This window comes from Hemiscyllium ocellatum, chromosome 28 (genome assembly GCF_020745735.1).
Source record: "Hemiscyllium ocellatum isolate sHemOce1 chromosome 28, sHemOce1.pat.X.cur, whole genome shotgun sequence".
Classification (NCBI taxonomy): Eukaryota; Metazoa; Chordata; class Chondrichthyes; order Orectolobiformes; family Hemiscylliidae; genus Hemiscyllium; species Hemiscyllium ocellatum.
In genome coordinates this window covers 35,786,514-35,800,201 of record NC_083428.1, presented here as the reverse complement: position 1 = coordinate 35,800,201, position 13,688 = coordinate 35,786,514, and the positions used below count along the sequence as shown (strand labels likewise).

At 39.0% G+C, this 13,688-nt stretch overlaps 1 protein-coding gene across 1 annotated transcript in view; it reads left to right on the top strand.

Annotated features, from left to right (window-relative positions):
- fsd1 (fibronectin type III and SPRY domain containing 1) overlaps window positions 1-11,798 on the top strand; it is a 51,016-nt gene extending 39,218 nt beyond the window's left edge. The window contains exons 11-13 of the mRNA XM_060846158.1: window positions 2,534-2,785; window positions 8,082-8,170; window positions 11,513-11,798. Of these exons, the coding sequence (XP_060702141.1) occupies window positions 2,534-2,785; window positions 8,082-8,170; window positions 11,513-11,623 (452 nt within the window). The 3' untranslated portion in view covers window positions 11,624-11,798. The remainder of the gene's footprint in view (window positions 1-2,533; window positions 2,786-8,081; window positions 8,171-11,512) is intronic.
- Window positions 11,799-13,688: the final 1,890 nt, after the last annotated feature.

Genomic DNA, 13,688 nt, shown 5'->3' with positions numbered 1-13,688 from the left:
TTAATAAATGCAGTTAGGACTAAGTTGAATGTAGAGATGAACACTCGTGTCTGGACTGTTTCTTATGTACATGTATTCCTTTAGAATGATGTTCTTGATGTGGATCTTGCATGCAAATAGAAATGAATATAGCTTCAAGTTTTCAATTTGCATTTGGAGAAATTCTGCTTTAATACAGAACCATTGTGGTTGTCAGTATGCAAGGAGACTTTTTTTTAGCGCATCAGGACTGTGATGGTTCTTTCGTTCAGTCAATGCAAAGTTAAATCCACTATTCCACTTCTGCCCATGATCCTCTACCTTCCTTTGCTTGAAATGTTTATCTACTTTTTTCCATATTTTACCTAAGCTGTCACTGGGTGGCAGAATGGCTAAGGGAGAATGGCAAAAGAAAACTAATTGGAATGACGCCAAATTGGGTCCATAACTGATTATGCGCAGCCAAAGCATCAATTGCCATCATCATGAGGTGACATCAATTTCCAGTGCAGCACTACCAAATCCAAATTGAGCCCCCTTACAGTGGAGGAGGGAGCTAAACAAGGAGGATTCTGTCTGAGACTTTGAAAGGCTGTAATGCAATTTGTGGAGCTTGATCCCTCAATGTACAGTTATGAGCAACAAATGTCAATCTGACTGCAGTGGGTATCAAGCTCAGGCACTGGATAATTCACATTTGGTTTAACGTTTGCTTCAAAAGTTCTTGTCTAATTTTTGTTGATGACTATGAAGTTAAACAGCGCAGCTTTTAATCCATAACTTGCTTGTGGCTCACAAGTGGGTTGGTTGGTAGGAAGTAAGTGTCAATAATCTCAATCCCCTGACGTCTAAATTTAGCTGGGAGCATCTATCTCTGCATCTCTCACCCACCATGGCGAGATGCAAAGTTGCACTGCTCATTGGCTGGGGCTGCATTACTGGCCTTTACCCCCTCCCCCAGATTCTTAGTCCTTGGCTCCCTTGGACATGTGGAAATCTGACCATCTGTGTAGGTGGTGACAGTATTACACATGGATTGTAGCAATTCAGTCTCACGAGTGAAGGTGCATCCTGCTTGGAGACACCATTCAACAGATGATATCACTAGACATATTTTGCATGCTTTGATGGCTATCTTTGCAAGAGGTCAATAACTCTGCTAGATATTTACATCGATAGTGTTCAGTAAAATATGGGAGTATTTAGTATATGTGCAATAAACATGATGAGATGTACACATGAAATGTTTAACTAGCTAATTGCAAAAGGTTGAGCCAGATCCTCTGTGGTATCAATATTATTCACAGAATTTGCATGAGTCAGTGGATTGCAAGGCAGAGCACCCATTAAATGTTGCTCGGCTTTTTCTGTGGGTAGTTAACTGCTAATATATTACTTTGCAGTATGTAACACGTGGTATCACTTTCAATTTTATGTAAATAATGTGAATAGTTTGCAGAAAATGCATGTTTTATAGTTTAGGCATCTTTTAAAACTTATATTTGCTCCTCTGTCTTGCCTTTATTTTATAACAAAGTGAATCTCCTATGAACCTGCTCACCCATAGAACCCACTCACCTTGCCACTGGCCTTTCATGACATTGTTTCCACTAATATCATCTGGGATATCCTCTGGGATAGGTAAGGAGCATCAAGCTGTAGGTTTGTAGCAAATGGCCTTGTGCTAACCCTGGCTGTTGCACTACAGAGTCACTTTATTGTTGTGAAACCTATTAAAGGATTGATGCAGAGCTGCAGGGTTTAGAGGTTAGAGTTTTTAAATTCCATTGTGTTTCCTTTGGTGTTTAAAACATCTAGATTTGCACTAACAACAGAACAGAATCCTGAATGTACCAGACATTCAAACAAATTTATATTTAGAAATGTCCTCTCTCTAGGAGACTTCACACTAATGAGTTTTCCTTAAGCCATGAAGGAAGATTGGCAGTTGCTTCAAGAATCCCCTCTAATTGCTTCAACAGTTCAGTCTCCTACATAATAGATGCAGCAAGTTAATGATTTGATCCCAGAGAGAAACTGAATAAGTCACAGTTGTGCAGTTACTGGAGGGCATTCGTGAATGACTAGAATATATGGGAAGTTTGTATTCTGCAGAAAGGCTCTTCATGAAGAGGTGAAGGCATACAGGTAACCTATTGGTTTAACTATTTTTCTTAGAACAAAACGCCAGCGGCAGAATTTCTTTTAGGAATAAATCCTCAACTACTTAGAGTCAAACGGCACAGAAATAGACCCTTTGGTCCAACCAGTCCATGATAACATAATCCCAAACTAAACTAGTTCCTCCTACCTGCTCCTGGCCCATATCCCTTCCAACCTTTCCTATTCATGTACTTTTCCAAAAAATTTCAATCCTACTTTTCAGGTTGCACTGCTGATTTTTGTTTTTTTTAAAAATTGTTGACTCTGCAGTCCAGAACTAATTAACACAGATTTTGCGTGTAGTGAGCATTTTCTGTGGCAGGAAATAGATGTTACCTGGGAACAAGGAATTGAACTGTTTCATGTGCATAATCTCTTTTGTTTTCCTCAGGGGATACTCTGATTGATGGTGGACAACATTACTGGGAGGTCACATTTGAAAGGGACAGCAAGGCTTTCATTGTAGGTGTGGCCTACAGGACTTTGGGCAAATTTGATCAACTGGGAAAGACCAATGCCTCCTGGTGTCTTCATCTCAATAACTGGCTGCAAGTCAGCTTTACCGCCAAACACAACAACAAAGCCAAAGTCTTGGATATCTCAGTACCTGAGAGAATCGGTGTTTATTGTAACTACAGTGAAGGTATTGGGATTCCTGTTCACCTCTACCCCTTGTTTTGGGCCAAAATGGTTAATGTCTATACCCTGTATCCATGATTTCAGTTTTGAATGCTGAATTTGTTCATTGTACATTAAAATATCAGGTAGGGGCAACAGTGATAACTGAGCACATTGATGTAGCCAATGACTTAACTACATTTTTTTTTCTTTAAATGCTTCTGTCAGTTCCAGAGTATTGTTGTGACAGGCAGCAGGCAAGGATGAGTTAATGCATTCCCTGTCAACTAGCTATGGCTATCACTGACCATTACCTAGAAACTGTCCCTCACTGTAGCTGTGATAGAGATCTTTGGGCATGGGGAGATCGAAAACTTGACAAAAGCTTTATTTTTGTAATTGTTAAATTTTTTTAAACCCCTGACTGTAAAGACATGTGCTTCGTGGTTCAGTTTTTAACTTTTTTTCTTTTCCGTCTCAACACCAGTGCATGATTTCAAACATTAATGCTTTTAGTTATTTCAAAATCCAATTCATGAAATTCCTTATTGCTTCAGATATCTGTTGTTTCTTTATGCTAAGTTTAAAGTTTTATTATTTTCTTACCTAAATGTTAAGTATTTTCTATTGCTAAATTTAAAATTTTTAAATATTATATTAACTTCTTCTGCACCTCCAACATCTCATTGCCTAATCATGATGCCATAAAAGAAAGAAGTTGAGTTTGTCCAGCAACGTTTTTTTTTGTATCTCTGAAAATTCTAAATTATTAGATAGAAATAGAAATATATCGCATTCAAAATTGACTGTTCAGTGTATCTCATCTATGGCAGTGTTTTATGTTCCATTTAACCCTTTTTCTTTAACCTGATCAATGTGTATTCCTTTCGACCTTTCTCCCTTGGATGCATCCATGTTATTCATTTCAACAAATCCATGTATTTCCTGTAATTGCATGGTTATTGTGAATTATTTTGGAAGCTGATTTCTTCCTACGAGGATTCTACGAACAAGTGAGATGAACAACCACTTGATCTAGTTTCATTTTCTTGGACTGGTAGTTCATGTGAAGAACAAGGAGCTTGTTCTCCATTGTACTGTTTTACCTTTTCATGTTCACCATTACCAGGGAAAGCCCATCCAAATTTTTAAAAAATTATTCTTTGGACAGTGGGTATGACGAGCACCAGTTGCCCATTGTCCATTTCCTTTCGACTGAGTGACTTGCTACTTCCATTTCAGAAGAGATGTAAGGTTCATCCACATTGCCTGTGGGTATGGAAGAACCTATACACTGGACAAGGTAAGGAGGGCAAATTTCCTTCCCTGAAGGACATCAGCAAAACAGACAATTTTTAATGAGAATAATGCTTTATTTGTCATTGTTACAAAGACCATATCTTAATTACAATTTTCTTAATGCCAATGCCACTAACTGTCCAGTAGCGTTTGAATCCTGGATGTTGAATGTTTGTAGGATACAACTCCTCCTATTGGAATTTGAATCCTACAAACATTAGCATTGGTGCTTGGAGTACAAATCAAGTGATATCGCTACATTTTCCCCAGTATATGTAAAATACGACTTGGCTGCAGGAGTAGGTTACTCAGCCTCTTGAACTTTATTCACCAGTCAACGATATGCAATCTGATCTGATTGTGGTTAATGCAACAATCACTTGGTACTGAAGTGCTGAAATAATGGAATGGAATTTGCAGTCCTAACTGTTTGGCACAAACTAGTAACGAAGTTAAGCTAATCCAAATCTTTAGAATTGATCTGTGCTTAAACGTCATTGGAGAGATGGCTATTTTTGTCAAGTGAGTTTATCGTATAATTGATTCAAGTCACAATGCTGCTTTTTAGGTCGACTTCAGGGATTCAAGGTTCAGGAGGTAATTTGGAGATAGCAGCATATAGATCTAAATGCTCTGAAAGGCATTGCATTGCGTTAAGAAGAGTTTGCCTCTATCCACAAAGACAAAGTATTTTAAGGCTAATCTATCTCTGGATTAGATTTTAGCCTAGTAAGTACACTAGATCTTAATTATTACACACGTCATTTTCCTCTGTGACACAATCCTGCTGAATGAAAAATCTTCTCTGATGCTAAAAGCATGCATAATTTGCACCCATTAATTATGGTCAAGTTGCAAGACTTGCATCCTTACCCTCAATTAAAATGAAACAAGGCTGCTATTCATGCTGTTTCATTTACTAATTGTTTAAAGTGCTGTATAGCAATTTACTTGTCCTCCAGTGACTTTCACAAAACACCGAGGAGGAATTAAAACAGAAGGTGTTTGTCTCCTTTCACCTGGTTGCCACCATCTAGCCTTCCCGACTGGCCCCTGGTGTTCAGGTCCAGTATATCTGAAGATAATACACATCATTCTGCTATAATGCATTTCATTTAAAGCAAATTTGCCAAAACGCGATTCATGAAATGGGGACATACTTTAAAACTTTGTGCTTTATAAACTATGTATCGGTTATAACATGATTCTGACCCCACTAGTTTAAATGATGCTGTGTTAGGCGCTTTTCTTATAGCATGGGATTATATAAGAATGGAGCCACTATGTTCTGGTAGAACTGACTGGATCCTGCTTCCAGGTGACTTTAGAACTTGCTGCACTATTTCTTTCTTCTTTCGAGGGGCATGATAGCTTGGCCAGCACATATTGCCCATCCCTAACTGCCCTTGAGAAGATGGTGGTGAGCTGCTGCCTTGAACTGTTGTAGGTACACCCGCAATGATGGTAGGGAGTGAGTTTCAGAATTCTGATCCAGTGACAGTGAAGGGACGGCAAGATAGTTCCAAATCAGGAGCAGCACTTTCAAGTTGTAGGATTTGAAGCATTGGTCCCAACAGTTTTGGAAATTAGTGCGGTTCAAACAAAAGTAGGCGATCATCTCCAATCTGAATATCTATGAGCATAGGTCAGAGGCTGAAAGTTTTTTTGTGGTGAGTAACTTGCCACCTGATTCTGAACTCTGTCCTCCATCTACATGGCTTAGATCAGGAGATCGATGGAATATTGTGCATTTACCCGGATGAATTGCGCTCCAACAACATTGAAGAAGCAATTGCAATTCAACTGCAGATCCACGGCTGATGACATCCCCCCCCCCCCCCCCCCCTCCACCTAGCCTTGTGCTCATCCTTGAAACATTTGGATAGTAAGGATACCTACACCAGGCTTCCACTTACTGACGACAACTCCAATTTCAACCAAACTAATCTCCAAATTCTGAGACCTAGTTCTCTGTTCAACCCTCTGCAACTAGAACTGCAATCCGTGAGGATAGGCAACAGCGCCTCCTATCCAACAATCTTCTTCACCAGTGTCCCACAAGGATCCGCACTCAGCCCCTTACAGTATTCCCTGCAAATCCATGACTGTGTGGCCAAATTGTGTCCAAAATCCATCTACAATTGTGCTAACGACATCACTGTTGTAGGCTAGATAATCAAACAATGACTAGACAGAATAAAGGAAAGAGAGTGAGTGCTTGGTAATGTAGTGTAAAGACAAAATCTCTCCTTTAATGTCAGCAAAACTAAAGAGCTGATCATTGACTTCAAGCAGCAAGAAGGAGAGTGTGCCCACATCAACGTCAATGGAGCTGAGGTGGAATTGGTCAAGAGCATCAAGTTCCTAGGGTGATAATCACCAACAACCTGTCCTGGAGGTCCCACATTGATGCAATAATTAAGAAGAACAACAATGCCTCTTCCTTCCACAGGAGGCTAAGGAAATGAAGACATTCACCAACATTTACCAATGCACTGTACAAATGCTTTCTATCTGGGTGCATCACGGCTTGCTACGGGGCTGAGTATGCATCCTTGCTGATGATGAAGATTGTCATATTGCAGGTCCTGTTGCCTATCCCCATGAATTGCAGTTCCAGTTGTAGAGGGTGGAGCTGAGACAAAGGTCTCAGAATTTCCAGATTAGTTTACCAGGATTATAAGAAACTACGGAGAGTTGTGAACATAGCCCAGTCCATCAAGTCAGCCTCCCACCCGTTGACTCCGTCTACACCTCTCAGTGCCTCAAAAACACAGCCAACATCATCAAAGACTTCTCAACCTGGTTATAATCCCTTCCAACCTCTTTCATTGGGCAGAAGATACAAATCTTTAAACACACATACCGACAGGTTCAAGAACATCCTCTTCTCAGCTGTTATTAGACTTCAGAATGGGCTTCTCAAGGTTCAAATCTAATGTTGATCTTGCTTTTTGTACATCTTCGTTGCAGCTGTAACTTTGTATCCCTCCCTCTTATCAATTACCCTATGATCTTTGTTTGGTATGATCTGCCTATACAGCTTTCAAAACAAAACTTTTCATTGTACATGTGACAATAAATCAAATCAATATCATTATAAAACAAATCTCTCCACTTGATTGTCACCCCATCCAGACCCTTTCGCATTCATTCCTTCCACCACTGCCAACACACAGCGGCATCAGTATATACTAATTATAAGATGCACAGCAGCAACTTGATCAACGTTCATTCAACAGGGCTTTGCAAAAGGGCAGACTCTAGCACCTAGACGGACAAGGGTATCAGTTACATGAGAAAACCACCACTGGCAAGTTCCCTCCCTGACTTGGAACTACATGATTGTTCCTCATTGACGTTGGGTCAAATACTGGACCCTACAGCAGTGTAGAGGACCCTACATCTCGCAGGTTAAGATAGCAGCTTGTTGACTCTTCTTCAAAGGTAATTATGTATGGACAGTAAATGTCAGCCTAGCTAGTGGCACCTACATCTCACGAAAGAATAAATAAGATAAAGCAACTTATTATCCATAGTGTTGCTACAAACTGAGAACTTGTTTGTTGATATGAGCCTTTCCATATTTGGGTGATAATTTTGACTTAAAATGTCAGCTTAGTTTGGTCATAGAAACAGTGCAACTGAGGAAGGTCGCAGCATGTGGAAAAGAAAGATAATTGGAAGAATGTTTTTTTTCAATGTACTGAATTACAGATTTGTGTAGGCAATACTAATGGAGAGTGTAGAGATATATTTCAATAGGCACATTTTGTGCTTTTCAGTCAGTACAGTGCACACATCTACATGGGGAGTCACATGGAGAGGAAAGTGTGGATGACATCCCAACAATGGAATGGAAAATCCAAGCGATGATTCCTGCAGCCCATTCCTACATAGGTTTTCCTTTATTCCTGAATTTTTGGAGGAGCAGAATCGGCACTATTTCAACTCTAAAGTTTGGGACTTTGGTAATTTATTTGAGGCAATTTGTAAAATTCTTTATTTTTCTTGTTTTTAAGGTCACCTGTCATTCTACAATGCCAAAACAAAGCAACTGATTCATTCATTTAGAACAAAGTTCACACAGCCTATCCTTCCTGCCTTCATGGTAAGTGCTTTTCGCGCTCTCGCTCTCTCTTGCTCTCTCTCGCTCGCAGTGCTGGCTTTTCAGTCTGAATATATTTAAAATGGAAAGGTGACCAAGTACATGATCTTACTGGCTTGACTCTCTGAACTTTCAAAGGCATCGCATGTCTTCAGAAGTTTCAGATCTGAGGTTCCCAAACTTTATTTCATTTATAATAAAAACAGTAAATGCTGGAAATATTCAGCAGTCCGACACAACCTCTGGAGAGAGTCAGAAGTCACACAACACCCATGTTATGTTGAAATCCTATGATTTAGCCCCAGTCCAGCACCAACACCTCCACACTCTGGAGAGAGGAGCAGTTAATGTTTCAGGCTAATGACTTATTGTGTATAAAAGTCCAGCATACAAATTTAACATTTTAACTTCCTATCATGCGCAAGTGCTTTAAATTGTAAAACTCGCATACATCTTAAAGTGTTAATAGTATAATTTGCACACAGTTTGATTTAGATATGGCTGTGTGTTTGCATCATATGAGGGAAAAGAGACTTTAAGTAACAAGTTATTTTCTCTGTAGACTAATTGTTAATACTTTGATTTAATTCCAGTCAGCAATGAGAATTCACTTCCTCCCAGATAATTACAGCAAACTGTCTCAAAACTTTGTTAGCCCTATTTGACAATTCTCAGAAACCTTGCTCACATTTAAACCCAAACTTAGCTAGTTTCTTTTGCCAAGCAAGTGCTCCCTCTCTGCAGCCTCATTCTTGGCAGTGGAACAGCCCAGACATTAAAATGCAGGATTTGTTCCATGTTCTGTATTAGTGACTCTTCATAAAATAATGAAAGGGTCTGCCTCTACCTGTTTTTTTAAAAAAGTTGGCCCTGCACACAACAAAATTTTAATGCAAATATTGGACCTGATTCTTGATCTTAGCTGGATATTACTGTGAAAAGACTATAGCCTGAATACCGAAGGAAAATGTTTCGAAAGGCAAATAGATCCAGGCTGCTGCATTTGACTGATTGCAGGATAGATCTGTACCACCAGCATCACCCAAATTCAGGATGATAGAGCCATCAGTTTAACATCAACCTACCGTTAATGATTCAGACACTTTGCTAATTTTGACATTGCTTCCTATTTTACAGTTGCCAGAAACTGACCGAGGTACTTCAAAATCCAAAAATGTATTAGTTATTGTACCCGAAGCATATTGATTCCCAACACCATTTTTTTTCTCATAAAATTGCAGTTCTGAGAATTATGTCTTACTTGGTTTGCATCTGCAAACTGCAAATATCCACTTTTTTTTTAAAAGCTGTACTTTCTCCTCAGATGATCCTATGATTATTTTCAAGAAATTATATAACAATTAACATCAACCACATCTCAAAGTAGAAATTCTGAAGCATATGCTTTGAATGTTTAGTTTCCACCACTTGAACTTCCTGATGTGGTGGTGGATGTGGCTACCATTACAATGTTTTAAAAACCATTTGGATAAATACGTGCATAAGAAATGTTTAGAGGGATATGGTCCAAGCACAGGCAGGTGAAACTAGTTGAGTTTGGGATTAAGATCAGCATGCTTTGGTTGGACTGTGCTATGTGACTCTCTGAACATTTCAGATTAAAAGCATTTTTATTTGCATGGTCATTGATTCCTAGTCAGAGTCATTTAGCACAGAAACTGACTCTTTGGTCCAACTCATCCATGCCGACCAAGTTTCCCAAACTAAACTAGTCCCACTTTGGCCGGATTTATCCCCCTATAAACCTTGCCTATTCGTGTACTTATCCAAATGTCTTTTAAATGTTGCAACTGTATCTACTACTTCCTTTGCCATTTCATTCCACATACGAACCACCCTCTGTATGAAAATGTTGCCCCTCTGATCTCTTTTAAATCTTTCTCCTCTCAACTTAAAATTATAACCCCTAGTTTTAAACTCCCCACCCACGAGAAAAGACCTTTGCCCTTCACTTTATCTATGCCCCTCATGACTTTATAAACCTCTGTATAAAGTCACCCCTTAACTTCTTACGCTCCTTTATAACTCAAACCCTCCCGACCCAGTACCATCCTTGGAAATCTCTTCTACACCCTGTCCAGTTTAATAACATCCTTCCTATAATAGCGTGATCAGAACTGTACATCGCACTCCAAAAGTGGCCTCACCAACATCCTGTACAACTGCAATATGTTTGAGATTAATTTACAATTAATTAAATATCAGTTTTTGAAAAGAGACTGGATCACTCTGCCTGTGAAAATTTGGTCGAGGTTTTCTTCACAAAAAGACTGGATTTTTCAGAATTTGAAATAATTCTCAATTCCTCCCAAAACTAAGTCTAAAAGTTAGATCTACTATCTTGGAAAAATAGGAAAAAGGTATCACAGAAGAGGAAAGCAATTCCTTGACTCCAATAAAACAGATTGTTTTCGTTATAAAATGCTGAATAGCCCAAGAAATGTTGAAGTACGTGGATGCCCTTATCTCTGCCAATTCATGTAATGTCCAGTCAGTGATTGCCTTAACTGCAAGTCTTGTCTTTTAAGTTTAAACTATCTTGAAAAAAAGTGACAACTCCACTTATAATAAAGTTCAAACGCAATCAAGTAGTGTCTGCAAATTGCTCTTACTTACTCCGTATAGTGTCATGACATCCAGTGACTGAGAGTGCCCAATTCTAATTTAATACTAATGTGGTTTAGTGAAGAAGAAGGGATGAGAAATGAGGGAGTGATTGAAAGTGGAAAATTTCTCCTGTGTATCCCCACAGAGATCTTGTGTATCCCCAGCAGACCTTTTGATCTAGCTAGTCTGAATTTTCAGCTGAATTAAAATAGATATTGCCTTATCTAAAACCAGAAATGGAAGCAGGAGTTTCATTGTTGGACACCTTTTGTTGAGGCGGGGAAGCTGACTTATTTTCTCATCGTCTTCACACCAGAACATTGAGGGAATATTTTGTAGAAATGGGGCCTTTCCTAAACTTTTCTCTTCAATGGATTTGGAGCCAGTTCAAATAATTACACAAAAAATGAATCTGTCTAAATAATAAGTGGAGCACCACTTCCACATTTGTACTCTGAAATTCTCCATACTTATTTATGGTTCTACCACTCTCCCCTTTTTCCAAATATACTTCACCACCTCTGCAATTTTTCTTCTGCTTGATGGTCACAGTTCCACTCTCTGCTCACCCTACAAAACACACAGTGACAACTTGTTGGATGTTTATAATGTTGATTTTGTACCCCCTGTTTCTCCATTCCCCCACACCCCCGCCCCCTCCCATCCCCTCCCTGCCCCCCCCCCCCTCCCCCCAACCACCACCACCACCACCTCTAGGTCTGGTGCGGCAGTTTTATTGTGCAAACAGGGCTTCAGGTACCGAGTGCTGTCAAATCACTGCAGAAACGCAACAGTGGGACGAGCAGCTCCACCGCCAGCCTAACCTAGAAGTCATTTATCAAGCTTTCATGCTACTGCACCCAGCTTATACTAAAGCAAAGACTGTACCCTGAAAACTGCCTTGAGAAGGAAACCGAAGACTGGAAACTAGAATCTCCACACCCCACCTGAGTGTGGAACTGGCCTTTTTTTTAATTTACAATGATTGAATTTGAACTCTTTCAGAAATGGAGACTTGTGATTGAGTCTCTGCTTCTGTTTGTGGTTGACACTAAAATCTTGATGCACAGCCTTGATTGTGAAATGTTTTTAAAAATAATAAACTGAAAGTGTTAATTAGAGCCAATGATTGAACAAATATTTCTGGTGGAATCTCATGTGATGTTCATTTTTCTCCCTTTTGTGGGTGGCTTTACATTGTAATATCTTTTGATCATAATAACCAACCCATGATATAAACAGATTTTCTACTGTCCCATTATCTCTAAACCCAGAAAGGAAGAGAGGAGTTATTCAGTATCGTGATAAAAATATTGTTGCTTTATCCAATCCTGTAAAAATTTCTTTGTTCTCGCTGGGGACATGGGGCATTTTAATTTATAGAAAATAGTATAGTCATCCGAAAATCAAAATACGCAATGGAGCCAATTGCAGTAATGGGAATTCTATAAAGAAACTTGAAAGAATAGTGCTAGTTCTCTATCCACACACTTTTCCTTATGAAATTTAATGTTATCTTGCTTCCACAGTCTGGAGTGCACCAAATGTGAGCTTAGGCTGAGAAACCATTCTTGTTTATTTTCTTCTAGTTGATCCTGATTTTTGTAAAACCCCTTCTATTAGCTTGTTACTTCAATATGGTTGTATGAGATGGGAAAGGAAGATTATTAGTCTTGTGGCCATTCGGATTACCAGAATTCTGAACACTATCAAACTTTCTGTGAGCTCATATCCATCTGGCAAGATGGATGCTTGTTAGTCAGTATTCCAAGAATATTTTGAAACTGACCATCAAAGGCAATAGGATTGTAGTTCTGGCTGAGAGCAATGAGGCTCCTTACCATGCAGTCTTCCTCCTTGTAATTACTGTAGCATAAGTACCATTGAGATTCTAAAAGATTCTTAATGATTTGACCACATCATCTGTGCAGTCTCTTTTGAGCTCTACTACTGCTGGCTGCTTTTCACAACTGAGGCAAAATCTAACGCAATCTACAAACTAGCTGGTCTGAGTTAAATATGGGTAGAGCATGGGTATTTTGCTGGGTTGTGCTTAATTGTACCAAGCACAACATTTGATCACAAACTTTTCTGAGAAGAGGTGCATCTATTTGGGTATTTTATCCTGCCTTCTCTATACTAGTAAACACGAGGAATGGCTATGAAACCTCTTGGGGTCTGTTTCCTTTCAGTCCATTAATTAACAAAGCTACTTTGAATGTCGTGATCTGTTATGGGTTCACAATTAAGGGGAACCCAATGCAGGCTTTAACACAATAGGGTCTTTTAAAATAAGTCACTATTGCTGAATGTTGTTTATAATTTCAGATTTGGCACATGCTACCTGTATATCTCAATTTCAAACCTTCATGGATGACAGAGTAGAGGCCAAATGAAAAGGAAGTGTATTTTATTGAATTCAATGCAATATTGGCATGTCTCAGTTACCCCAGTCTGTGTTCTGTGCATTTTACACCTCTTTTGGTGGAGCAGATATTTTGTGGTGCACTGTGTGTGAAAGGAATGAAATTGCATTTGCATAATGTCTGAAATTACAGTCAGCAATGTAATTATAAGGATATTTGTGCACCTATAAGTAATTTAACTGGGGTAGCACTTAATGCAGAGAGTATTTGACTTGAATGTGACAAGTGCTAGGAAGAGGGATTTCCTGGTGTCTAAACAATAGTAGTAAATGCATTAACAGGGGAGCTGAGAACTGCTGACTGTTAGACAGAGAATTCTATTTTATACCATATGAAGACTGTGATAACAGTGAAAGTATTCTACTGGATTAAGTTTACATGTTTAAATCTTTTAGAAATGGAATCTGGGCTGTTGCGTTTTTGTGACTGGTTCTAAATTCAGTATTTATTTTTACTTGTAAAATTCA